Source organism: Anopheles merus, chromosome 2L (assembly GCF_017562075.2).
Source record: "Anopheles merus strain MAF chromosome 2L, AmerM5.1, whole genome shotgun sequence".
Taxonomy (NCBI): Eukaryota; Metazoa; Arthropoda; class Insecta; order Diptera; family Culicidae; genus Anopheles; species Anopheles merus.
Genome location: NC_054083.1, coordinates 12,196,625 through 12,222,970, shown reverse-complemented (window position 1 = coordinate 12,222,970; position 26,346 = coordinate 12,196,625). Strand labels below are relative to the sequence as shown.

At 40.8% G+C, this 26,346-nt stretch overlaps 2 protein-coding genes across 9 annotated transcripts; both read right to left on the bottom strand.

Annotated features, from left to right (window-relative positions):
* Nucleotides 1–6,676: 6,676 nt before the first annotated feature.
* On the bottom strand, nt 6,677–25,955 carry LOC121593109. 8 transcript variants are annotated; one of them, XM_041915182.1, is made up of 8 exons: nt 25,782–25,955; nt 24,203–25,638; nt 13,284–13,400; nt 11,461–11,537; nt 10,589–11,097; nt 10,340–10,511; nt 8,675–9,141; nt 6,677–8,329 (listed from the first exon to the last, which is right to left on the bottom strand). In XM_041915182.1, the coding sequence occupies exons 3-7, from the start codon at nt 13,381–13,383 to the stop codon at nt 8,680–8,682; spliced, it is 1,320 nt and encodes a 439-aa protein (XP_041771116.1). In that variant the 5' UTR covers nt 13,384–13,400; nt 24,203–25,638; nt 25,782–25,955; the 3' UTR covers nt 6,677–8,329; nt 8,675–8,679. The 8 variants fall into 8 exon arrangements, with proteins under 8 accessions (XP_041771116.1, XP_041771117.1, XP_041771118.1 ...); XM_041915183.1 differs by having other exon boundaries at nt 24,203–25,606; XM_041915184.1 differs by having other exon boundaries at nt 24,203–25,603.
* On the bottom strand, nt 14,281–15,533 carry LOC121592233 (odorant receptor 9a-like). The gene is made up of 3 exons (XM_041913638.1): nt 15,091–15,533; nt 14,544–14,985; nt 14,281–14,451 (listed from the first exon to the last, which is right to left on the bottom strand). Exons 1-3 carry the CDS (start codon nt 15,531–15,533, stop codon nt 14,281–14,283), a joined length of 1,056 nt encoding a protein of 351 aa, XP_041769572.1.
* Nucleotides 25,956–26,346: the final 391 nt, after the last annotated feature.

Genomic DNA, 26,346 nt, shown 5'->3' with positions numbered 1-26,346 from the left:
CATGGCATTGGTGCTTTCCACTGATGGCCAAGGCCTTTTCCACACGATTGAATATTTATGATGTGTAAAAAAAAGCTCACCATTCCGGATCACCGCCAAAACCTTCGAAAGGAGAAAGCGCACATGCCCGAAATTGAACCACATTACAAAGGAAAGCAGCCCGCCGGCTGGCCTTGGTGCTTTTTGCATGCAAAACCGGGCGGGCAAATGCCATTTATCATCCAGAATTTTTCGTATTAAATCCCCAATGTGGTTCTTACGGTTTTGTGGAAATCACCCTCCGGTATCAAGCTTGTTTTGTACGGGTTTGTTGCAGTGTTGTAACAATGCGCCACCAGACCACAGTTGGCTACATTGGCCTTAAATTGATGATTCGCATGAATGGATATACGATATCATCGTAGTTTAAATTCGAATGCGTCTCGTATTAGTGTTAGAATTCAATTTTTTATGTTTTTGTTGTTTTTATCTTTAAGTTTCTAAATTTTACTCATTAAATTAGAGACTAAATCAATGAAGGACATAGATATTTATTTCTAAACATTTTTGAATAAAAATCAACGTTCTTTCAAAGGGAATTACACAAAAACAAAGCCGAACTGTGATCAAATGCCGAGATGTTATACGTATTTTAGATTGAATTTTGTGCTACTTTCATCGTCATAAAAAAGGAAACAATTTTGCCGACAACGCCCATTGTAACTCAAAATAACAACCCACGTTTGAGACATGCATCTGACAGGAAGATTTCAAACATGACTGTTTCCCTGGCTCGAGAAGGAACGTAGGATTGCAAATTGTACCCGCCGCTGTGCGCTGTGTATAATTCACGACAGCTAGCAGCACAGCGGGAAGGCAATCGTACGTACAATGCATTTTCCCATTACCCTGACTGATGGGTTTGCTGAATCAACATATTACTCCGTTTTTTTTCACAGAAGAGCCGGAGGATTTATTTGCTAAAGCACAACCACAAAAAAAAACAAAAAGTGCATCCTTGCCCGTTGCGTCCATCTACTGCCGCGATTCTGTTCGGTGACATAAATCTTGCTTATAATTTTATTGTAGCTCTAGTGCGAGCGAGCGCGGATGTTAGGTCTTTTGTGTTTTATGTTTCGTTTTAAATGTATTTAAACAGATTCGTGACATCGACGTATGATCGTTCAAGAACTACATAACGGAAAGAATTCCATAATAATTCATACAATAACCTCCTATATTTTGACATTTCCATTCCAAAACATTCCAAAAACAACATAACAAAAAATTAAGCTAAAACATAGAAAATAATTAATGAGAATACTTTTGAAGTGTTTGTGAAGCAGTCGTATGTAGTTGGTCGTTAGTAGGATTTTTTAAATGGGAAACATAATATAAACCCAAACCATGTTGTGGTGTGTATTAGTGATGGCCGGGTCGGAGCCATCCGTAAGCGACCCGGAGTCGTTCGGGTCGATCCGAAAGGTACAAGTAGGTTCAGTGGGTGCAACTACTCCGGTAGGTGCGAGAAAGCATAAGCGAATCCGACCCGTTGGTGCAACGAGTTCGGGTCGGGTCGGGCCGCGGTAGGTTCAGTTTGACCCGAGGGTACAGCGAAAAAAAAAAACAATAAACTTTAATGTTAGTAAGTAGTTCGTATGAGTGGTTTTAGGGTTTGGTTTCATTATTTTGCAAAATTCAGATTATTTACGACACTTCAAGGAATTTTCTATATCAAAACACACAATAATTTATTGCACAAGTAGTCATACATGTACCGAGAATGTATTGCGTAGCTCCTTAAGTGCAACTATCCATCAATTTTAATTCCCTGCACCTCTTGTCGTGTATGTCGTATATCATTCCTATTCATAAAAATAATTGACACATGCTGGCGACACAAGAGTTACCTATGAAACTGTACATGATTAATGTAATTATGCATGTAGAATAATGTAACAAAGTGCTTAAGCACAGAGCATGGTTCAGAATGCGTGTCTTCAGTGTGTGCACTATTGATGGAAATGTGTTTCTCGTCATTAAAGAGTTCGTTAAAATTCATGGTAGCGCTGCAATTATCTATGAGAGAACTTAAGGAGTTTCTTCGTGCGTTTCTCTTTCAAAATGAACAAAATCATGTGCAGATAATAATACAATGTCTATAGTATAATGGTAATGGGAACAGCAATTAATTCAGCGAGTTGACGAATGTACCATAGAACCAATTGATGAATACATACAATAATTTGGTGTGAAATGATAAATGATGCATCAATCGATTGAATTCCTCAATGCTAGGCGATTGGATTCCTCAATACATAAATATAATATATTAAAAACTTAATCTCTAATAACGCCTACGCGATAACTTCACGCAATGGCCCACAATGATACAATGTATAAAAAAAGAAATTTGACTATTATTCAATGTTTTATGTTATACTGCGGGGAATCTGCATTAATTGGAAAATGTTGTTTTTTCTTTTGCTTTTTTTATATGTAGAGGAGGATAGGTAAAGACGGACACGTTAAATAAAATGTTCGAGAGATCGAGGAATCGTGGGATATATACATACAACGACCATGAAAATGTGCATTCCTTATCTTTCGCTCATGTTTTATCAGAAAATGTGTTGAAACTTTTAAATTATTATCGATTTTTATGTCTTTTTCATGAAAAAAAGCCAAACATTTCCTGCTAATTTCAATACTTTCTCTAGTTGCTGGATGGTTTATATCTTCTAAATACTATTATTTTAAACGTATTTGATGAAATCTATTCATCACCAATTGAATGAAAATAAATCCGATGTACGTCTTTCCCTACGACAGAGTATCCATCATTCCTGCTTTGGTGTCAAGATGCTTAAACCACAAGAACACAATATTTTTTAATACTATCATTTTCGTTCTTTCGCCATTTTTTGCTGACAAAAAATCCGTGTTTGACATTGCAAAACTATCCAAAAAACAAAACCTTGTGGGCCTCTGAAAAAACACCTTGTGCGTTTGAAAAATCATATTGTGCCTATGAAAAATAGCATGGGTGTGGAGAAACAACAACTTGTGACAGCTAAACTGATTCTTGTGCTACTGAAATTGTTTTGCTGACATTCGATTTTGACTTGTAAAACCCTGGAAAATAAATCAGTTGTTATGTCAACCTTGGAAGTTTTAATGGATTGAAAAAATGGCTTGTATTTTAAGGTATAAACAAGGGCTTTAGAAATAATGAAATTTCATATTTTTTCCTCAAAAAAAGCATTCAAATTATACGGGTTTTGTATTGTTTATGTGATTTATGATTACAATTGGCAAAAATCTGCAAGAGTAAAAATTGGTGACTTAAAGACAAAAATAGGGTAAAAAATGTATGCCTTAGAGGAAAAAATTGATGCCTGACAACCAAAATAAGGTGGCAACGAAATTGAAAGCAAAATCACACATTTGAGAACGTATGCCACACTGTAACGTTCTCAAATGTGTGATTTTACTTTCAATTTCGAAGCTACTTTTATTATGTATTTATGAGTAGTGTCCATCTTACCCGCAGTGACCGTTTTTACCTACCTACCCTACAATAATTTAGTTACTTCGTGCCGTTAGCACGGCCGTTTCGCACCAGCCGTTGTATATTTAATTGTTAACGCATATATTGACCATTCGTATATATTTACCATTTCAGTCAAAACATACTACTTAAGAAAACTAAATAGCACACAACAAACTATTAGTTTTGTGTAATAAATTCTCAAGAAGCTTTGTTAAATGGCACAACCATTTTTTACAGTGCATAGACATGGTGGATGATTACTTTTGCTAAATTACTTCCACGATAATGAAAACAAAATCCCGCTGCTAGTTCGCATTTCGGTTCGGCTTGTTTTTCTACCGGCTTGTCATTTACGGTTGCACGTAGCCGCACCGAGCAGCTGATATGAACTGACAAATATTTAATATCTCTTCCCAACTGCTTCCAAAGTTCCGTAAACTCCAATAAATTACTGCACTCAAGTGAAAAGTTTTTTTACGCGTTCATTTAGTAGCCTCCGGTACGGTAGGTAGGTAGGCACGATAAAAACACGGGACCGCGCTTCCATTCGTATGCTCTCCCGCCCTTATGCTTTTCTTTCACGCCCTCTACCGTGACCGATGCCTAGCGGCGTACATGGAAAGAAGTAATCTGTTGAAAGTATAAAGCACTGCAGCTGCACTCTTTCTTTCGGAGCGGAAATTTAATGGAAAAAGTTCTTCGTTTCCCCATTGCACACTACCTGTCGGCCGGGGGAAAAGTAGCTGAGGAGGCGGGTAGTAGTTGTCGCCACCGCAATGGCTCTAATTCACTATTGTAGGGCGGGAAAGAAAAAAACAAGAAATTAACTAAGCCAGCCAGTACATCCAGTTGCAAAAAAGAAAAACATAAGCACTAATCATTATTGTAGTTTTAACTCTTTTGGTCTCATTGTTTACTAAAATAGTGTCCCAAATAGGATTCAATAATAATATTAAAGTGCATTAGGCCTGTATAATACTTACCATTCTGCTTCAGCTTTTTCAATCAATAATTGAACTGAAGCTAAACATTTGTCTTCCTAAAATAGTGTCACATGATACGGTTCCCGCTAATAGTGGCATGGTTTGATAGCATGACCGGTTCACCAGCGCCACACTCTATGCACAATGGCCAAAGCCCAGCATGACTCCTGATATACCATAATCAATAATGTCACTCATTTGCGATGGGCGTGTGAGCCGATCTAACAATGCCGCTCCGGACAGTGTCAGTGCCACTGGCAGTGTAGCTCTGACGATGGCAAGTCTTCTCGAAGACCTAATTTATGCGCTCTCAACTCTTCGAGGCAGGCAGTGGTAGTCTAATATATGAGTGTACAGCGACACCGTGTGTTGCATGATGGAGCAACGTACACATCGGGGAAAGGAAATCTGAAACGAAAGTGCATCCTCTAATTTATGGTTGTGGTTTGACATGACGCCAAAGCAGGTGACACATAATATTAATTACTGAACAATTTCTAAGGTTGAACATTTCACTCTCTAGTTCACCATCCTCTCAAATGGTTCATGATAAAATATAGTATCCTTTATCGTGATGTATTATTAGATCCTGTGGGAGCGGCTGTGGAGCGCTGTATGCAGGAGAATGTGCATCGTTTGTAATAGATTAAATCACTTAGGACAGTATCGATTTTTATAGTTTACATAAAAATAACCACTGTTTGCAAAGAGTGTAGAGAATTTTCAACTGAAAGTTAAGACAAAACAAAACTTTAATCAATAAAGTAAAAAAGTTTTAAGAACACAAAAAACAAGCTCCTCGTGAACGAACAACAAACAAAATGTTCTGCCGTGTTGCAACACGATACACACTCGGTACATTATGGTGCCGTAAACAACGTGGAGCCTCGTACAAGTTTCTAAAACATGCACTTGTTTACCTGCTGCTGTACACGGTACCAAACCGATTGCAATAATACCATCCAAAAAAGAAAACATATCACTGCAGTGAAACACACACGGGCGCAGCGCAGTAGCAGTTAGTAGTGGAACATGCCAAGTAAATACACCCTTATACAAACAAGCTCGCGCCACTGTAATACACAGTACTACAACTACACAGTGTAACAGTGTGCAAAACAAATTTATCATTGCAACACAAAAATATCAACAACAGACAAACAGGCAAACAGGGCAAAACATACAGACCCACACATCGCTGTAACACTCCTGCTAGCACAAAGGCGAAAGCGGAACAATAGTTTTGCTGCCCGCAGTTGGAGTTTTTGAGCTTTCGATTTTTATGTTAAAAAAGGGTTTTTTTTTGTAACGAAGCTAAGAAAAGACAGCTTAAGAATAAAATGAAATAAGAGAATAAATCGTAAAATTGCTATAAAGTGTAAAAATAGAACTCGTGTAGCAAAAAGCCAAACCAAAACAAACTCTTGGCAGCTAAAATACTTAAAGCAAACAATCAGACATAAAAGAAAAGCAAACCAATAAAAGTATCAAAGTGTCACAGTGCAAAAAAACAAGTTTACAAGCCCGGCAAAAGACAACGGTATATATGGACCTAAAATTTGATCACTTTGCCTTTGTCGTCTGTTGGATGAGGTTAGTGCGCGCTTGGGATGTTTTCCGGAAGAGGCATTTTTTCGGAAGCATTACACTACGACTGGCAAGAAGAAGAGGGTGGTCATGAGCCCCCAAGATGTTTTCGCATGTCCTATTTATGGTACCGAAATCAATCGCCGCTCTAGTGATGGTGATGCAGGGGAAAATATTGATCGGACGACATTTTCCACACATCTCACAAAACTTTTGCCAGCGCGAAGCTTAACATCTGCTACACCAGAAGCGAGGAGTTGCCGTGCTGCTGCAATGTGACGTTTCTGGGAAAAATTGCTACCAAAAAATTGGTCCTGTTACTACTCTTGTCCATGGTTTAGCTATGCACGGTTCCCCCGCTGTAACATTTGATATTGGAAAATTATCATATTTTGTCATCACAAGTGTTGTGTTTTTTTAAGAAAGTGGAGAAAGGGATCTTTCTATTGTTGAGAATGGATGACAGAAAACAAAATCAAAAACAAAGTATGCATATTCTTACCTGTTTAAAGCTTGATTAGAAAACTATATAAAAGAAAAAAATATTAAATACGCTCCATGGCCGGCAGTATGATAAGGATAGGTTTAATCGTTTATTGAAAGTATCATCAGTACCAACCAACCTAGTGCATGTCATACACACACAGAGCATACATTTTGGGATTTATTAATCTCGCCGCAGCATTCCTGTCCGTTTACACAGGCTATGTCATGTCAGGAAGAGTTTAATATCATATTCCTACCACTTTGGTTGATTTCGGCTCGTTCTTATCGCGTGTTAGCTTGCTTGCGTTTCATATTTATCGTTGGTTGCTATCATATAATCTTGCCAAGTAACAATACGCGTTTAACTCTAATAAGACTTCATTAAAATATAATAAATAGATTCACTCACTAGTACATTTCTATTGTTGTTCTTAATCTGATGGCGTGAAGCTTTTTGCTTGCCCGTCCTGCGGATCTGAACTTGTTTTTATGTGTGTTTTTTTTAATAAGGTACAAAGGCATACAGTACAATAACAAGGTTTCATTTACTCTGCACAACATTGACATACACACATAATAGTTAGGGGTTGTATATTTTGATTTTTGGTTGTGTTCGTTATCTGCTTCTTTGTTGTTCTTTTTGGCAATTTTTGTTCTCTTCATTTAACTTACTCGTTCTATGGATATTGCATTCCATGGTTCCTTTATTATTTTCTGCATTATTCATCAAGAAATAGTTTACATTCGTAATATCTACAGCGGAGGGGCAAGTTAGAGATTAACAAGTTTGTTTTAACCGAAGCAATATCAAATGTTGCCGTTTTTTTTTTTTTTGCTATTTTTTACTACTTTATCTCCCTCACGTGTGCACTCACCATCGCACATTAACACTGTGCTCGGCACATTGTGAGGGTTTGGTCATGACCAGCAGTCGGTCCATTAGATGGAAAGTTTAACAGGTTTCATAAATTCTTCTCTAGTCGTACACTTCTTACATAGGGCTGAACACTGACACATTTGTTTGGGCGTGGAATATTGTTCGGAGTTGGTAGAGACGACGATATTGTTCAGTTTCGGTGGCATGATTAATTGGTTTCGATTGTTGTGAAATGTTTGTAAATGGGGTTTTGAAGTATTAAATCAACCATATGCTAAATCAAGCAACGTTTCTGGGTTTGAATAGTTTTGTTTGTTTGTTTGTATGTTTGTTTTATTTGTATTACTTAAGGCTTTTCGCAACAGGCCCAACATCCAATGCCGAAATGGCGATGCATCATATTTACGTATGTCATTTATAAATACTAAGAAGTAACAGTAAACATACCTCAAGAAAAGAATAATTCCTATAAAGCCGCATCGCACTAGCGTTACGCTCTTAAATTAAACAGAAACTTCCATCACATTAAGCCAACGTTCTTCGAGGCGTCTTCCGCAAATACCTTCGATCTCCTGCGTCCCCCACGCGTTAATCACAGCTTAACAAATTAACAACGCACCATGCTGGACTAAGAGTTTGGCGCGTTAATTTTATGGCTTCAAATTATTGCTTTCATTACCGTCGGGCGAAGTGTAAATAAATAAAACGAATCGAAAATGCTAGCAACACGAACAGGCGCATTGTTCCCCGGGTGCATTGGTACAGCTGAAGCCATCCACGGTAACTAGTACGATGCTTTCCTCCTCCTTGATGGTAGCCGAAAATGTCTCCGAAGTGTCCTCGTTGGCTTCAAGAGCCAAGCTCCTGAAAATGGGACAAGCATTTATACATACACAATACAAACACATATAGATTCCCAACATTTGTCCGTGTTGGGATATGACCATGATCGATGGAAGATGATAGAATGAGAACTCAAATTTTGGAACAAAACACATACACTCTATGGTGTGAGGAATTTGAAACAACCATTGCAAGCTAAATAAACCAGACTGGTACATAATGAGTGTTGCCAGACTCGAGAAAAAGCGAGTGTTAGAGAGAGACAGATTCCAATTCTCTGACTATGAATTATAAGATCAATAATGGCGAAACCACCAATCTCAGTCACTTTCTATAAACTGCCACTTTAGCCTGATGTATACCCACCTTTCTCATGCAACCTTTATGCCGGTAGCGCAGTCCTCACCGGGCGCTTCCGGCACCGCTAGGCTTTCCTGTCCGGTATGCTCGATTTCGGACGTATCAATTGGCAATTGTGAGCGGTCGTTTGCCGGTAGCTGTCCCTCATCCAATGATAAATTCAATGAAGACGGATTGTGGGTGCTATGCAAATAATGCTGGCATTCATTACCATTGACATCCTCCCGCTGCACGGTATCGTCCGGCCCGTCCCCGAGACGGTTGTGTGCGGGCTGGTTTCGTTTCGAACGGTCACTGATTGCGGGTGTACCACCGGTGCTAGCGAAGGTGGTATCTGTTTCTGGCACCCCCGATACCGTCGAGAGATCATTATAATATGATCGATTCGTGAACAAATTGTCCTCCATGTCGTACGACTTATCGGAATATTCCGAGTATGTGTCCGCATCGTCATCGCAGTCGAAGTACTGACTCTGTGGAATATGGTTGTAATTGGGTGGGAAGCTTGTTAAAATAAATCAGACGAGCTTGTTCCACTTAACAGCATGCTAATTCTTTGAATTACTGGAACATGGGTCGTTACATGGAAAATGATAGGAAATTTGGAGAAAATGCCAAAACAAATGTGTACTTAAATGTAAGTAACATTGTTACATTATGTTTAATTACATTATGTGAGCAACTTGTGAACACAATATGAATAGCGCACAATACGTTGAAAGGTATATGTCAGATCAAATTTATTCTTAAGAATATATAATTAGATACAATAGACTTGATAGAATTAATAGAATTCATTCATACTTCCCAAAGGTTGTTCTTTTAGTTATAAGTCAACTAGTATTAATTTTGATCAGAAATATGGGTGACTTTAATTAAAATTTTACATTATTTTATGAGGCTGATTCTAGTACTCGTTCTTACTTTATTTAAACAATGAAATAACAACAATTATTGTGAAACAATTCAAAAAACTATTTAGACTAGGTCGTTGCAAAAATTGCTAAAAAATACATTAAATTATTTTTAACCGTGTTATAGCGAATTTTTTAGTGAACATGTTTGATGGTTGCAGAATATGCTTGCATACGTTTTGATTTTTTAGTGAGGTTAAAAAACCTTTAGATCATATTGGACCTTGATGCAAACAACTCTCTACGTTTCTTTGATAACAACAGTGTTCATGGTTCAAAGGTGAGGTTATCTAAAAAATTTTGAAAATAAAATTGTATTTTATATACCAACATATCCTACTATAATATCTCAACTATAATAACATAGAATAACTCAACAAATCAAAGAAATACAATAATAAATCTAATTTATTAATAACTATACACAAGCAATTCATCCATAGAATTCGCTTTTATTCACTGGATATTGTCTAAACCATAAGTGTTTACTTAAAATCTCCTCAAAAGTATATTTTTACGATAATTGTGAAGCAGTAACTTCAAAATTATATAAAAATATAAAAACAATTATAAAAAAAATAAAAACATTTTCATTTATCTAATGAGAGTAAGTATACCTTGCTACCAGTGAACGATTTTATCAAATATTTCGTCCAACTATTCTGCTGCTCGCATGGGACTTAATTAGTGAGAGACTGGCAATGCTTGGTACAAGCGTGTGACACCAGGGAAATTGTTTCATGCAAAACCAACTCACCTGACAGTCTATGCATCGGCAGCTGTCGGTCAGCGTACACTTTATACCTAGCAGCTGGGCCGCCTCGCTGTACAAATCATTTGCAGATTGGTCAACCGTATCCACCTGGTCGAGCGTTGGTGCTGCAGCAGCCCATCTGCTGCAAGACAGAACAGATCGAAAAACCCATCCACTGAAACTGTCACCGTCAGCAACGCAACAAGGACCGCAACAACGTTTCCGGCGCCCCTCGTCCGCATTAATATTTACCTTTGCCGAAGCTTATCGCCTATTCGTTCCGTGCTGTTAGCCTTCCGTAACCGGTCCTCGTCGAAGAGCTTCCAAAATTTGGCCATTTTCAAATTGTTCCGCCTGGTCGGTTGGTCAAGGTGGTGGGTGGTGCCATTTTTACTGCTGCCATCGACGCTTTTACTACTACATTTGTTACGAAAGGCGATGGAGGCGGGTGGCGAGACGGATCCCTTGCTGGATGCAAATCTAATGAATTCGCTCGATTCGATGAAGCGATGCTGGCCGGCAGTGCTGGTGTCATCGTTTTCGCTGATCCTGATGCTGCTGATGTTGGTCGAGTGGATGCTACCTGCCAGCAGACCACCGATCGTGCTCGGACACAGATGGGGATCGGCCGCACTGCTACCGGTGGTACTGTTGCTTCCGCTTGTGGTCCGGCGGCCGTGTCGCAATTCCGCTGCAGTTTTATTATTCACCGTTAGTGCTCGGCCCGCCGGTGTACCGAACAGCTCTATCATGTCCATGTTCTGTGTACGCGCACAGGGACGAACAACAGGATGTCAATTAGAATAAACGTTGCTCGATGTAGCAGATAATATGGCAGCATTCGGGCAGCCCCAAAAGTCCCGCGCGCGCAATGAATCGAGGGAGAAAATTACGTGTTAATGAACACAGGCATCAGCTACAGCCGGGGTGTGTGTACATCGGCATACAGCTTTATGAAAGCACACGGTTTCTCGTCGATTAAATTTCTTGCACCGAGAAATGGCAAACTATTTGAAAGGTTCATGCTTCGTCCCAACTATGTGCGGGCAGTCACTTTCAGGGAATACCAAGGAGACAAGGAGCTTCTGAGCTTATCTTCGCAAGCGAACGTCCCGATTACTTACCCCATATCGGTAGCTGGAATTCAGCACATATACGGTGTTCCTATTATTGCATTCCTCAACCAGTATATCATCCATCTCTATTAAATCAAGAAGAGGGAATTCAATAACAAAACTAGCAGTTGAGTTTGGAGCGTTAATCACAGCAAAGTGTTTTAACTTGTAATCTTAACAAGAATTTAAGTTTTAAATTAATTGAATTGCTATGCAATCTTTTAAATATTATGGAAATTATGCCTTAATTGTTAAAAACTAATTTTCGAATTGACTCTTATTTTATTTCGAAATAACCAATATCGAAGCGAGACTTTATATGATTTTAATAAAAAAAAGATAATTTTATATTCTTATATTTACATTGAAATGAGTTTTAAACCAAGTAAATAAACAAATGTTGATTTTTTTACCAAAATAATGCACATGAAACACAAACAAGAAATCATTTTTCAAAAAATATATGAAAACTTCCATGATTGTTTAACGATTTTTCAGCTTAGTTGACGATGTTTGAATTTATACAGCTATGCTTTGCCTCGGCAATTTATAAGTTAAGATATATTTTTAGTGGTTAAGCTCATTGAATATGTAGCTAGTAGTTTCAAATACGAAAAGCTCCTATAAGCTTCAAGTCTACAAAACTTTACACTGAGTGAGTCTTCGTTAAAAAAGTCTGTATTTTATTTTGCTTTTTTGCGATTAAGGTATTTATTTGCTTATTCACATAAAGGAGTGGAAAATTAATTTCTACGATTTATAGTTTTAATCTGATGTTTTGTTGACATCTGATCGAGAGTATCTCAGTAAATGTATATATTTTAAATAAATAATTTTCATAAAATTTATTAAAAATTGCATTGTTTTCATGATAACTCTTGAACACATTGTTTAGAAACCTCTTGTAGAAATATTATAGTGCAAAAATGTTACCAATAATAGTACAACCGAGACTGTTCTGTTGGTTCTGTTCAATTAAAACTTTTTGATGAATTATAGTTGTATAGCTATTTCATTTCACTTTATGCAAATTATGTTCTCCTTTGTAGGATACCGGAAAAGTGTGGTAAGAATTGAATTTTAAGATTACACTATTATAATATCTTTATCATATTGTATTTTATTAACACAAGTATTCCCCGATATACGCTATCAATGCGGACCGGAGGAGTGTATCTCGAATATTAGCGTAAGTCGAATTTCAAGGTTTTCTGTCAAAATATAGTTAATTTTCGTATAACTTTGCTTGAAGTGGTAGGTTTTAGCCACTAAATTAGTTATTTGATCTGATTTCAACGGAAGATTACAATTTCGTACCTTTTAAAATGGTTTTTTAAATTCGACCAAACGGGAATTTATTTTGCATTTGACATTTGATGTGGCAAATCAGTACAATTTGCTCAAAGAACTGTCAACTTAAAACATTCGCGTATATTGAGTATGACATGTATCCTTTATGTCCTTTATGCAATAAAGGGCATGCAATACCTTTATTTCAGAATACTCTCTATGCAACTCTCTATACTCTCTATACCGTTCAATACTCTCTATGCAACAGAACAATTATGATAAATGATCTACGCATCAAATTATGATCTGGATTTCTATCGCACTTGAAGAAAACATTAAACACACTTGATTTATAACAGAATATAAGCTTATTATTACTTCAACTTTTTTTAGTTTTGAAATAATGCCTTTATCAGCTAACCAAGAAGAAATCTTTTGTAATGAAATAATTTTACCTTCACCAAATAACAAACTCCTTACAAAGTGTTCTCGATAAAACAAGCGAACGTTGCAGTTTGGGATATTTCTACAGTGTCAATTACCTTTTGCGCTAAAGTTCGACGAGTACAGAAAGTTCGCCAACGCCCTTGAAGGATACTCGTCCCGCTGACCTTGGTTCCAAGGGCTGCAAAGCGTAGTCATCCACAGCGATTGGAGACCTGGAACGTAAACAGAACCGCAAACACAATGCTAAAATTAGTTACGAAAGCGATGTCATCATTTACCGATCTTATCTAGAAGCAGTTTCTTTCCAAGCAATTCCTTCGGGGCAGTGGCATTATTTGCAAGTTTAAGGAAGGAACAGCGCATGGTACTGAGTTGATTTAATGCAGTTTTCTCCACCGTTTTGAATAAGTTCCGCAGTTGTTGGAGAACTGCAAGTTGTTTTCAAGGTAGACACCGATGTGAACAATATTAATGACCAAAGCGATTTACGTTGACTTCATTTGCTGCACTTTCGCACCATCGTTACCGTGCTTAGAACAACTTCGCAACATATCCAAACAAGTAGCCATACCATTCACAACTTTTTATCTATTCGATTTATTCTCATCGGTGGACCATTTTGGTCCTTGAATCTTTCTTGCTCACAAGTGAATAGTTCTAAATTCAACGTGAAACGAACGTTGTGCGTCAAAAGCTTTAATCAAGCAACTAACGAGCAGACAGGTTTTTATCGCCTTCTGTAAGAATAAATATTTGCATTTCACGGCTATGCTTATGCGGCTACGAAAAGTGTTCAACAACATATCAACCACATTAGTGTTCCGGTAGAGCACGAAATGCTTGTTAAATGATGCAAGCTGTGCCACACGGGCTAACGTGCCGTACCTCCGAGGGATATTCCCCGCAATTGGCCTACACTGTGACTGAGGTGTTACTCCCTTGAGTGTGCCCACCGTTGCTGTGCTACTGCTCATTGTTGCTGCTACTGCTCTGTCTCTAAGGAGAGCAGCATGGTGATGTATGATCCCGTTGAGTTTAAAATCTGTAACGAAATTTGCATATCATTACATGCTACTACGCGCAAAAGTCTTATCAGTGCCCCAGCCACACCTTCTTTAGTGTGGGCAGGGTGGCCTTTATGAAGCCACCTTTGGTGACGATAGGCTTCTGAGCTCGCATGATACAAAAACGCAGCCGCTTCTGTACCGCCGGTGGAGCCTCGCACCAATTGCTCTGGTAAATCGCATCCGCCACCTTCAAGCTCTGTAAAAAGTGGTATATATAAAAAAAAAGAAAAAAGACACTGCTAGACGGGGCCATTTTTCTTAGTTAAAGCGCCCTCCCAACCAGAGTACCTCATCGTACATCATGGAACCGTGGTAACAATATATGACCGCTTGTAAAACCATAACGAACGCCATCGACGCCAGCATAAGGACACGCGGCGTGTTCATGAATATCACAAATTGATAGCCAATCACACAGAGCAGCACCGAGTCTAGCAGCAATAGGTAGAACACGGTGTACTGGAAGAGGTTCGTCATGGCCAGACACAACTGCAGCACATCCTTATGGTACGCCACGACGACCTCCAGTTCGTCTTCGGCGGTACGAGCCGCAAAGTCAACTGCCTGGAACTGGCGTTGGATGAGCTGAAAGTGGATCGTAACGCTCGTCGCCAGCTCGGAAAAGCACGTATCGACACTTCCGCTAATGAAGATGCTCATGTGTATGGAGTCACAGTTGAACAGGAACGTTAACGCAAACATGAGCGGATGCTGATAGTTGTGGGGAAAACTAGTTTCGAAAAGGAAGGGAAAGAAGAAAAAACAAAACCAATCCACACACACACACACTCATCATTGAAATCGGTTTCGTCCACGCGTTCGGACGGATACATACGCCATCGGTGCTACAAAACGGACCCGTCCTTCCGCCAACGACCGCGAGATTCCTGAGACGATGGCACTTAGTATGTAGAACCATCCCACAATCAGTGCCGATGTCATGTAGATTTTCGTCAGCTTCGCATGAAACGCCCCGCTGCGCCGGAACAGCAGCAAGTCCTCCCTGCTAGCACGCTGCTGCAGTGCTTTGAACGAATCAATCAGCGCGAACAGGGCGGCCGGGTGGAAAACGAAGATGTAGAACTTGGAAATAGCCACCATGCAGACGACCAGCGTCGGTATGGCATCGCAGATCATGGCGAAGTGGTGCACGTGCTGGAATATGTAGATCGACTGCAGCAACATAAACACGACCAGGACACCGAGACAGACGCTCAGCCGGATTCCACCGAGCGCGCTTTTCTCGCGAAACACTCCACAGTAGCGCAAATACCACATTTGGGCGTCGAGAAAATCTTCCACGCAGCTCATACTTCTTCTCAAGCGACCGTACGGTTCTTGACAGCGCGTGAAACTGGACGCCCGCGACGATTCGTTGCAAGCTCAAAGGTCGATTGCGTTTGGGTGGGTGGCTGTTCACACTGGTTGTAACTTTTTCGCGAGATTGACAATTTCATTACACGGTAATGTGCGTCGAATGGAAAACACAGGGACAATCGCAGTGTGAAAATCGACACCCTCGAACGGGTCGTGCTGGCTGGAATGCTGGTGATGGCATTTACGGCGAATGACCACATTCTTTTTCTTACATTCGTTGACAGGCGCTTATTAGTTGACAAGCATGCAAATTGCAGGGGACCATGTGAAATGATCACTCGATAGATTGCAGAATCAGCTTACTTTACTGGTCAGACAAAAGGAACTATTTTCATATGCTTCTACACATTAGCTATTATGTTGTGATTTTTTACATTTAAAGGAAACCACATTTTAGCCATTTCCGGTGGAATATGGAATGGGTATATGAATATAAACACGGAATAAAGTTTTTGCCATCATATTCTAATAATATGAATTCTGCTTGCTACAACGAAAAAAAAACAAGCCACGTGCAAGTTTCTTGCTGTGTTACATAATTCGCAATATGATCGAAAAATATCATTCAAAGTTTACATTATTGTAGGATGGAAGCTAAATGTAAATTATTGTTGATAAAAAAAAAAACTCCTGTGGCACCACCTACATCCTACAATTTTTCTCTGAAAACCATGGAACTCAGATAAAAATGTTTCGAAACAGGAAAAGTAGCTTCAAATGTTAACATTTATGTTACTCAATGAAAATGATATCCAGATAAAAACCACTGACAAAAAAAAAACAAAACAAAAAAGTGGATCTGAATTCGCACATCGAACAATTTCATGAAGTTTACGTGTTTCAATTTCCAATCAATATACAGAATAATAACGAATTTTAATAACAAACTCTTACGCATACATCACCGTTGACTCATAATTGTTTCATCGGCTTTTTTGAGACGAGTTTTTTTTTTCAAATTCAATGTTTTTGGCGATCTATCAATCGATTTTCAATCTAAATTGTCTATGAGAATAATATTTAACTAAACTTTTGTTTTAAATACAAGGCTCTTTACTGCTTCCAACTATTTAGACAGTTTTTTTTGCGATTTCATTTGTTTCTTTTATTTTGGTATTGTTTAATTCCTTTGGATTGAATTGATTAAATGGCAGTATAAGGCAGTGATCGGTAAAGTATAGCTAGCGAGTTGAATGCGGCTCTTTGCTGTCTAGATGGTGCCTTTTTCTCTAAACAGATTTCATAGAACTATAAAACATGTTTATACTTAGTTTATCAATTTTGCTTTCAACGAATACCTCTACGAGTATTTTTATAGAGGCTAAGATCACTGGTTCAGTTAATAATTGCCATAAGATATGATTCATATAAGATCACAAACTTTAGACAAAGTATGTATAGATGTATTGTGCACTGAGAGAAATAAGCATATAATCATTAATATAACTGTTATATATTGCCTTAATAATTGTATGTGTGTTGTAAGCATGTTCTTAATAAGAGTATTAAGTGTATGTACCACTAGTGGTACAGGCAGGCCTTGACCAACAACGGTTATTGTGCCAAAAAGTTGAAGAATAAGTGTATGTAGCGATATGAATCTTCTTCTTCTTCTTCTTCTTCTTCTTCTTCTTCTTCTTCTTCTTCTTCTTCTTCTTCTTATTTGGCACAACATCCGTTGTTGGTCAAGGCCTGCCTGTACTACTAAAGTGCATGGCTTTCAGTGACTTACTGATAATACATAGCAGAATAGTCGTGTTCTTACGTATGGAAACACGGTCCATTCGGGGCTTGAACCCATGACCCATGATGGGCATAAATATTACATGATTTGCAATGATTACGAAAACAAACCATAAAATATAACAATTAAAAAAAACTCTGCATTAGTTTATTCAATAATTTAATTGAAGAAGGATGGTTTGATATGGCTTTGTTTCTAACGCTGGATTAACAAAGTAATACAAATAACAAATTACTTTCCTATTCATAATGCGTCTGCTACGGGGTGAGCGTATAACAGATCTAGAAACTTCAAATAGATGTCAAATAGATTTCCACATTAATCCGATTTGCATCAATGATAAGGAAAATACTGTTCCAAATTGAAATCTTGGCGAGAAAAAAAGTAAATGAAACGCACCCACATACTGTCGCTGCCCGTATTTATAAATGTCCACATACTTTCCTTTTTTTCTTCGCGTCTTTATTTCCTAACAAAGTTTGTCGGTGTGGTGGTGTAGAGGTGAACATAATTGTACTGCTTGTAAGATTGAGACTTTCCGTGCCACATCTGGTAACATCTGCCTTCGAGAATGCCATTCTTTCTTCTACTTGTAAAATTTTGCTTTTTTGTCACCACATGAACACACAAGTGATGTAGAGAAACCAAATTCGCGCTAGGATTTTGATGATGTTTCCCAGTAGCAGACTTTATCAGTAATATCTGCCACGCCTCCATCCCCCTCGATTTGTCCTATTGCAAAAACTCTGACACAAAACATCCGCAGTGTAACATGCGTTCGGGCTAACATATGTACGAGAGTTTTTGTCGTGGAATGGCTTTCTTATGCTTTCCTCGACCGGAACGCGCGTGTGTACCCTAAAAAGCTATTTCGCGTTGGCCTCGTAATGTGACCACCCACTTGCTAATGAACGAGGTGGATTAAAATGAACCCACAAAGAAGGGCTCATGCACACCCACGCGATATAAAGACAAGCGGAAAGAATGACTCCTTTCGCGTATGTTTGTCTTGTGCTGCACGGGCGTGCACAGCGAACATCTTTGGTTTGGTAAAAGGAAACGCCAGAACATAATCCACAGTGTGCCAGGCTCATTGAAAAACGGGCACAGTTGGTTTGTTTGTTGAACAAAAAAGTTTGAAGCTTCTTAGCTCGAACCGAAAAAAAATGTAAATTGGAAAGGCAGCTTTTCCTGCTATCACAGTTGATTTCGATTTACTTCTTAATTTTCTCATTATTGTGATCCCGTTGGAATCTATTTTTTGTTTGTACATTAACAAATAGTAAAGCACACTTTACCGGGAAAACAAAACGCAAAATATATCGCAGAACAAGTTTCAAACATACCCGTAATTCAATCCACCGCTATAAAGCGTGTAAAGTACTAAGAACAACAAGTACGGGATAATAAAGGAGTAGCTTTACAAAATTAGTCTTATTTATTACCGCGCCACAACCTTCGCGTAATTTCACCTACCCGCAAGCACGGTGGTCACGGCACGAAATCCTTTGTTGCTGCATAGCAATTTATCCAAACGGCTCCTATTAATGGAGCTGGATTAATGGACACGTTTATCTAATTACTCACTTTGCTGGGCATGGAATAAGTGTTTCTTTTTTGTCTTTTTTGTTGTTGTTGGTGCTTTGCCATCCTTTTTGTAGTACCGCTCGCTGCACACACACTGTCAGGATATAATTTAATTCGCACGCTCATTACTTACATGCAGAGTCCTGTCCTGGTAGCATTGCTTGGACCACTTCTCTTCTTCCTCGCTTTTAAAGCCACTGAATGATAACACGTACCGACGACACTGTCAGGGGAGGATCGTTTGCAATGGACAAAAACATCTAAAAAAAGAAGGACCGACCATAGAGTGGGCGTTTAAACTTCGCCATGGTAGTTTTCATTTCATCACGGTACTCGCGGTACTCGCCCATGTGCATCTCGCTAGCTGCCCGGCTGGCTGTCCCATGAACGACGCTCAGCGCAATAATTCCCGCTGTAGCCTAATTGCTACCACTAGTACTACCCAGAAACCGCAGTTAGCAGTTGAATGGCAATAAATATGCCTTTTTCAAAACGCATGCCACTGACACGAACACGAACACACACACAGACTAATTTTCACAGGCAGGAAGCGGAAAAAATAACATTTTCCTCCCAGCCGGAACACAAAGCGAAGCGTTGGCGACGACGGATGATCGTGTGCAAACGACACAATGCATGATGAAAGCGACTTCTTTTGTTGTGTAACGGACCAATCTCGAGGAGTGTAACCGGTTCCGTTCGTCCTCGACAACGACCAACGCTGAACGAGAGCTATTATTTTTAATTCCTTTCAGGCAGAATTTTGCCAACTACTGCTAATCGCAGATGAGTAGCTTTTAGTAGAGCACTAGCATCTCTCTGCTGGTGTAATAGATGTGTTGTGGTTGGTGCTAGTTGTCCCATGAAAAAAGCTTAATTGTACAACAGCTTAATTCTAGTACAATTTGCTTGCTGAGAGTAGTGAAACCTTTTCAACGTGTGTTTTAAATAAAAAATACAAATTTATTTCAACAATCTTCTGAACAAATCAAATACAACTCAACTATGTGCTAAAAGAACACCAAAATTAACCAGGATGTATGACAGTTGCAAAAGCGTATGTTTTTTATTTTAGTAAGTTATCCCTTATTCCACGAGCCTTTATTTATTTATTTTTATTATGCTCCAAAATATGCATTCGAACCCATGCATAACTAATTAGATATTCATTTCCATTTGCAGTGCGATTATCAAATGAGCCCCGTTTATAACAATTATGCGCACATCCCATCTAACGAAGTGCGTGTTTCGATATTTCCCAACCTCACGACCTCACGAAGCCATCGAACCGTGCACTAGCCACTACCACCAGCCGCCGTGGCGAAGAATTTTAAACATAAATATCCATTGCACTTAGCGGGAAAGCACGTTTCACTGTCAGGAATTAATTGCTTTCTAGACAAAGCGTTCCCTTTTTTCTGCTCTTGTTTATCATTTGAACAGAGCATTTCGTACAAATACACACACCAAAACACACGCGACGTGTATTCGTAACTGTGGCATGGCGGCTAAGCGCATCTCGCATCCAGTATAACGAAGCGGATTTTGGTCTCGAAGGTTTATGTTTTTGTGTGTTGCTTTCCATGTTGTCCCATGTGGAAAGCAGCCGGGCAGAAAATACAACATCAAACCGTTTTGTTTTTGTGCGCTGCCTTTTTTGTTGTTGTTGCAGCTGCTCATCGGTCTAAATTTTCCGAACCGAGTTGCGAGTACGATATTGCCAAGCCAGTGACCTACTTGGCACGGCTTTATCACATTATCGGTGTGGCGATTGCATGTGAAAAAAATATCATTTTTTATTACGATCCACCGAATCAAAAGCTACCATTTTCTTTGCCACGTTTGTGTTGACAAACGAGCCCAAAAAGCTTCATTTAATTAAGTGACTAAATTGAAAAATGCTACCTCTACTGCCGAGCCTTTGTGTGCTATCTTTGAAATGTAATTTATATCGTCCTGCCTAGCAACGAGCTGCTGGCGTATATTAGGTGTTCGCTTTTGTTCTTTTCACTACCATACTCACACAACCATTGTCACAGCTCGCTACTATTTAGATAGCGACAAATTGAAAAATGTTATTCATTTCACCGCATTGACCAGCACGACGACCCGCTCAACACGCGCGATGGCGACCGGTCCAGTGGCAGTGCTGTGGTGGCCATCTTAAACCTAAAAGACTGAACAGATGCGAGTCCGAAGAGTGGGGCCATTGGGAGAGCAACAACAAAAAAGTTCAATAACAAATAATCGAACACCATAAATTTTATTGATTTACGATATGTCTTTCCATCCGCTTCCTTCTCGCGCACGGTGCACGGTGAAAGATGCGGTAGTAATAAATTTTAAAGCTTACTACGCGCATCGATGCTCGCCAACAGGCGCAGCTCAAATGCGAAAACACACTCGCCCCGACTGGTCTGCACCAACACTGCTTTCCAGGTCACCATCAGGATGCGGAACTGGCGCACTGTTTGCTCAAGAAGTGGCTGATTTTTATTTCTTTTCTCACTTTTATCTGCATTAGGATGTAATATTCGTGGTAAACTGGCGTTCGGGTTGTGACGAGCTGCCTTGCAGAGACTCTGATCGGTGAGTAACGCAAACCCCCGTGAAACACCAGCACCGGAAATTTTAAATGCGGGTGATCAAAGACTTTACTCTCCTTACTTTCAAGTAATCAGCGAAGGGTGGAAGGGCAAAATTGCTAAACTGACTGCCGGAAAATCGTGATCATCTTCATCATAGAGAAGTGTAATCTAGTCTGCTGCTGACAGGTTCACGAGCACGTGGCAGGGCATACGCTACACATGCTTTCGGTACGCACCCCGTGTGCCGTCTTTTACCACGACTGAGCGAGCGTCCTTCAAACATTCACCTACCTAAGAGTAAGAGTAAGAGTACGGTATAGTTTTATTTCCCCCCCAATTACGCTATTCGGTAGTGTGGAATGTTTGAGCCAAAAAAGATTTCGGCCTCATTCGGAATACAAATGGTAGTGCAAAGCAGCAGGCTCACACCGAGCTGAATGTAGGAATCTCGGATTCCAACACTCCCCAGTGTTCCAACACTGACAGCTACAACAGTCGTCAGCTGCTTCGAAATGCTGGGCGGGCGTTAGAAGTTGTTTCTTTGCAATTTCAGGCCTTCCTTTTCCCACGGTCGGTGTACCGTTTTTTGACTTCAGCAGAATACCATTACCGTCCGGGCGCTGATTTTGCTTGCCTTGAAGCGTCCAACTATATCTGCGAGACAATAAGGTGGGAATGGTTTCCACACCTTGCCGCTTGCTTGTTGTTGGTACAGACAATTGCAAAAGAATTGAGTAAAAGCTTATGAATTTTCATGCCCAAGCACTGCTTGTTGCTTCCGAATCGGGTACGGAAATTGCCGTCGGGACACTGACGGGTGTGGTCAGAGTGAGCAGCCGTTCGCTGACATGTTAGTAAACGGTTAGGAAGTCATGTAGCATGTTACGTTATACAAGCGGTGAAGTACCAAATCGTTTCAAATGGCACAATACATTGGAAGAGGCAGCAATGGCAAAGGCTGGTCAGATGATGCAGCTGTAAGCGAGTAAATTATTCGTTGTAAATAAACCCGATTCCTCCAGGTCGGTTCAGTGACAGGGAAGATCATGGATGGTTCGCCTCGCCTCGGAACACTTGGAAGGTACTTAACGTGCAGGATCTAAACAACCCAACGTTAATTGAAATGCAGAAGCCATTCAAGTGTACGAGGCCAGTGCAGAATTGTACGACCTCCTGGCTCAATGGCTCTGTTGTACTGTACGGCGTTGGATTGGCGCTTGGGTCTGATTAGTGTAGCTGGCGAACGCGGCGAACGGGATGACGAAACAGCAGCAAAAGAAAAGAGGGCAAAGAAAGCTCGTAACATTACACCGCGCATCTGCTGTGCACTGTGTATTTGTAATGTCCTTGGTTTGCTTATTTCTAAGTCTCTGTACACAACTTTACGTCGACCGCGAGCTATCTCAGCTGTTCTTAGCGAATGGAACCACTTATTTTCCAACACAGACAGTAAAGGAATACACTACCCTGCTCCACTTTTACTTACGCCCTACAGAGTGTGGATCTGAAAAAATACATCTCATTCTTTTAATTTCATTTACAGCTGCAGCTTCTGCCCGCGGCCAGGCAAGCAACTATCCACAGAGCCTGGCGTAAGTAACTTTCCTGCTCGTTGAATAAGAGATTGCAACACACACCCACACAAACACAAGAAGGTAGCAAGAAATGGAGCGATGAATAAGTTTAGTGTTAGGCCCCATGCATACCGAGCCAGTCGGTGGCCTTTCTTGGTGGCCACCATACTGTAGGTGCCGTATTCTTACATCGCACTACACTACACGCAAAATGAATTAAAAGTTGCCGCTCCATGGGCTGCGCGAAGCCGTACCGAGCTTTTGTACACAATTATGATGGACTGCCACGATTCCGGCTACAAATGAGGTGTAGAAGCTCCAGGTGGACGGGGGCAGTGAATGGTACCACTGCCGTGACCATTATGTTTGCAGGACGATAGAGCGTTCCGCCCTCAGTACGTTAAAGATTATAACTCAAAACAGGGGAGTTGAGAATTTAATAACTCGGGAAGGAGATGGCTGTGGTGAAAAGAGGGAGCAGAGAGAAGAAAAAAAGCGTAATAAACACACAAATCTTGAATGTTTATAAATGCTTATAAATGGTGCCGCGCTACGAAGGAAATGAAATAGCTCGTCTTCTGCACATACCCCCCTCTCTTTCGTCCTCCCGCCTCGTCCTTAGAAAAGGACATTAATTATGGAGCGTACTTAATGGACAATACCATCTAGATACACTCTTTTTGTGTAACCTCGACGCGTTTCCTTTTATGTAGCTCAAACGGTTCACGTCCTGTGTGTAGATTGCCATCCGCGCGCCCACTAGCCCCGCAGCCATCCTCTCCCTCCACCAACTCAAGCGACTATGTGATGTGAGTCGTCTTTTGTCGTCGGCCGCATCATTCGCCCCTGTTCGTCCTGTCTGTAGTTTGTTTTATTTTTATGAACCTTTTTGGTCGGTATGTCCGCTCAGTGAGTTAACCAAATAAACGAGCACACAAAGCACCGCATGAAAGGCTTTTCATTTTCCCAACCAACCCCTCCTCCCTTCTTGGAAGCGGAGTGGGCAGGGAAGAAAAAAACAGGAAAAATAAAACGGAGATCCGGCGGAAAGCAGCGTAGCTTTGCTTTATCCCTTACCTTTCTTGATTTCGGCCCACGTCTTGGCGAGTTTTTTCTTCCACGGTTTGCAAAAAAAGGGAACAGCACACGCACAGCACAGCCCACAAACACTACCGACACACACACGAGCGCCCGGACACACTTGCTACACTCCGTAAAACGTGCCGTTGTTGTAGTCCGTCGCCTCCGATGGTCACGATCGATAACGGTTGATCTTGCCTTTCCCAGCGCCAGAAACACCAAAACCTATTGCCTCAACTTTTCAGGTACTTAAGCATAGCACAAAAGCGACCACAACATCAACAATGACACTCGCAGGACACACCATAGCATAACAAACTCATTCCACACCGACGCTGGGGTTGAGCGAGACCTGACCACACGCGCGCGCTCGAGCCTAGACTTTACCACATACGGGCTGAGCTGGGAGAGCACAGTGGCGCTTTGTTGTTGATGGGTTGAGGAAGTTCTTCCTTCATTCCACCTTGTCGCTCTTCCTCCTTACATACATGCACTCACAAACACACACACACACACGCCCTTTTGCTTTTCCCCCGATTCTGGGGTCGTTTTAACGTCGCTTCCGATTCGGACGATTCTTTTTTCGATTTCCACCCAAACAGCTTTCAGTGACCTGTAACCGGATTAGGTTTTATCTATTTCCACACCGAGGAAAAAGCACTCTCTCACCGACGGTCAGAGGTGGCCAAAACCGGAAAGGAAATTTCAACAAAAAAGATTAAGAAACGAAAGGCTGCCACGAAATGTTCCGAAGGCTTTCGTTGTTGAAGGTGGGAGGGAGGTCGTGGTGGTCTTGCTGAACAAGGTTGACCAAACCCACAGCAATCGCGGTGATCGAACGAGCGTGCGATAATTGATTGATTCCGCCCGGACACGGTTATTATTAGCGTTTTTCCTCGTTTTTGTTTGTTTGCTTCTTTTCTTTCTTCTTCTTTGTAGGACACACTTATTCAGTCAGTAAATTCAATTGGCCTGCTTTCCCATCGGGCAAACACACTGGAAGGAGTGGATGCTGACGAACTTATCACGGCACTGTACGAATCCTTAAACACAAAAGCCGTAAGTCGCCAACACGAAAATAGGGAACACTCCTATCATCCGTGGTGATAGGTGGTTACCCCAAAACAGATGGTTCACCTGTGTCAAATCGCACGACCTCCAACGAGCTTTGACAAAACTAACACGAACCTTTGGACCGATGCCGTTATATCGCGTTTGTCCCCACAGGGTTGGGATGGGGTTTTTGGAGTGCGCTCGTTGTTCGCTTTACCGAAGACGACGAAAAACTGACTTCATCCTGGCCGGGTCGACTCGTTTTGAATGAAATCCTTGGTGACCCTCGATTTCCACCGGTGGCATCGGCTGCTGCGATGCCCTGATGCTGGCCCGAATTACACGCTACTAGCAAGCAGCAGCGCGAGAGAACGTGACGTCTCATGGATTGTTAGGACAACATAGAGCGAAGGAGATAGAGAGAGAGAGAGAGAGAGAGAAAGAGAGAGAAAGAGAGAGAGAGAGTGAATGAGCGAGCGAACGCACCACTGTGAGAGATGTATTTGGAGATGATGATGCTTACAGGGTTAGCTTTCGCACCTTCGTATCGATCCTCCCGAAGGCTCCAGGAATCCTGTCTCCAGCGTAGCGTTGGCTCCGGTTTGTCTCTTGCCCTCGCTCTAACTTCGATGGCCACTCTAAGGATATCTGGGGGCGTACTGGGAGGCTAGACTGCTATCTTCTGAGTGCGTCCTTCTAGTAAACAACAAACACTTTATGCTCCAACCAACGACAACCAACCAACGACAGAGCGACTGAAACGGATCGAGATACAGAAGAGAAGAACGTGTTTCTAACACAAAGAGTAGAATAGAGAAAGAGAGTAATACAAAAGAGAGCGAGAGTTGTCGAAGATCAAACTAACGGGGTTTTATCAGCAAAACAAATCACATGGTCTCTAGCGTGGCTTGGTGCTGGCTAGCGTTCACGAGGGTCACGAGTGGAAAATCTCATTTTCCTTTCACACACAAACGACCGTGCATCCTGTCCTGTTCCATGGGGTTTGCGTTCCATTGCACCACCGAAAAAGAGAAAAGCTCGTGCGACACATTTTCAGCGCGCGGACCAGTAAGTAAGTGTATGGGGCC

Excerpts from the sequence above, each read along its gene's own strand:
- LOC121593109 (XM_041915182.1), bottom strand. The coding sequence starts at position 13,383 with ATGACTACGCTTTGCAGCCCTTGGAACCAAGGTCAGCGGGACGAGTAT. Across the intron at positions 11,538-13,283 it reads GTCGAACTTTAGCGCAAAAG|AGATGGATGATATACTGGTT; the intron begins GTAATTGACACT and ends TTGATTTAATAG. Across the intron at positions 10,512-10,588 it reads GGCGATAAGCTTCGGCAAAG|TGGATGGGTTTTTCGATCTG; the intron begins GTAAATATTAAT and ends TGACAGTTTCAG.
- LOC121592233 (XM_041913638.1), bottom strand. The coding sequence starts at position 15,533 with ATGTGGTATTTGCGCTACTGTGGAGTGTTTCGCGAGAAAAGCGCGCTC. Across the intron at positions 14,986-15,090 it reads CGTTTTGTAGCACCGATGGC|TTTTCCCCACAACTATCAGC; the intron begins GTATGTATCCGT and ends TTTCGAAACTAG. Across the intron at positions 14,452-14,543 it reads GTTCCATGATGTACGATGAG|AGCTTGAAGGTGGCGGATGC; the intron begins GTACTCTGGTTG and ends CACTTTTTACAG.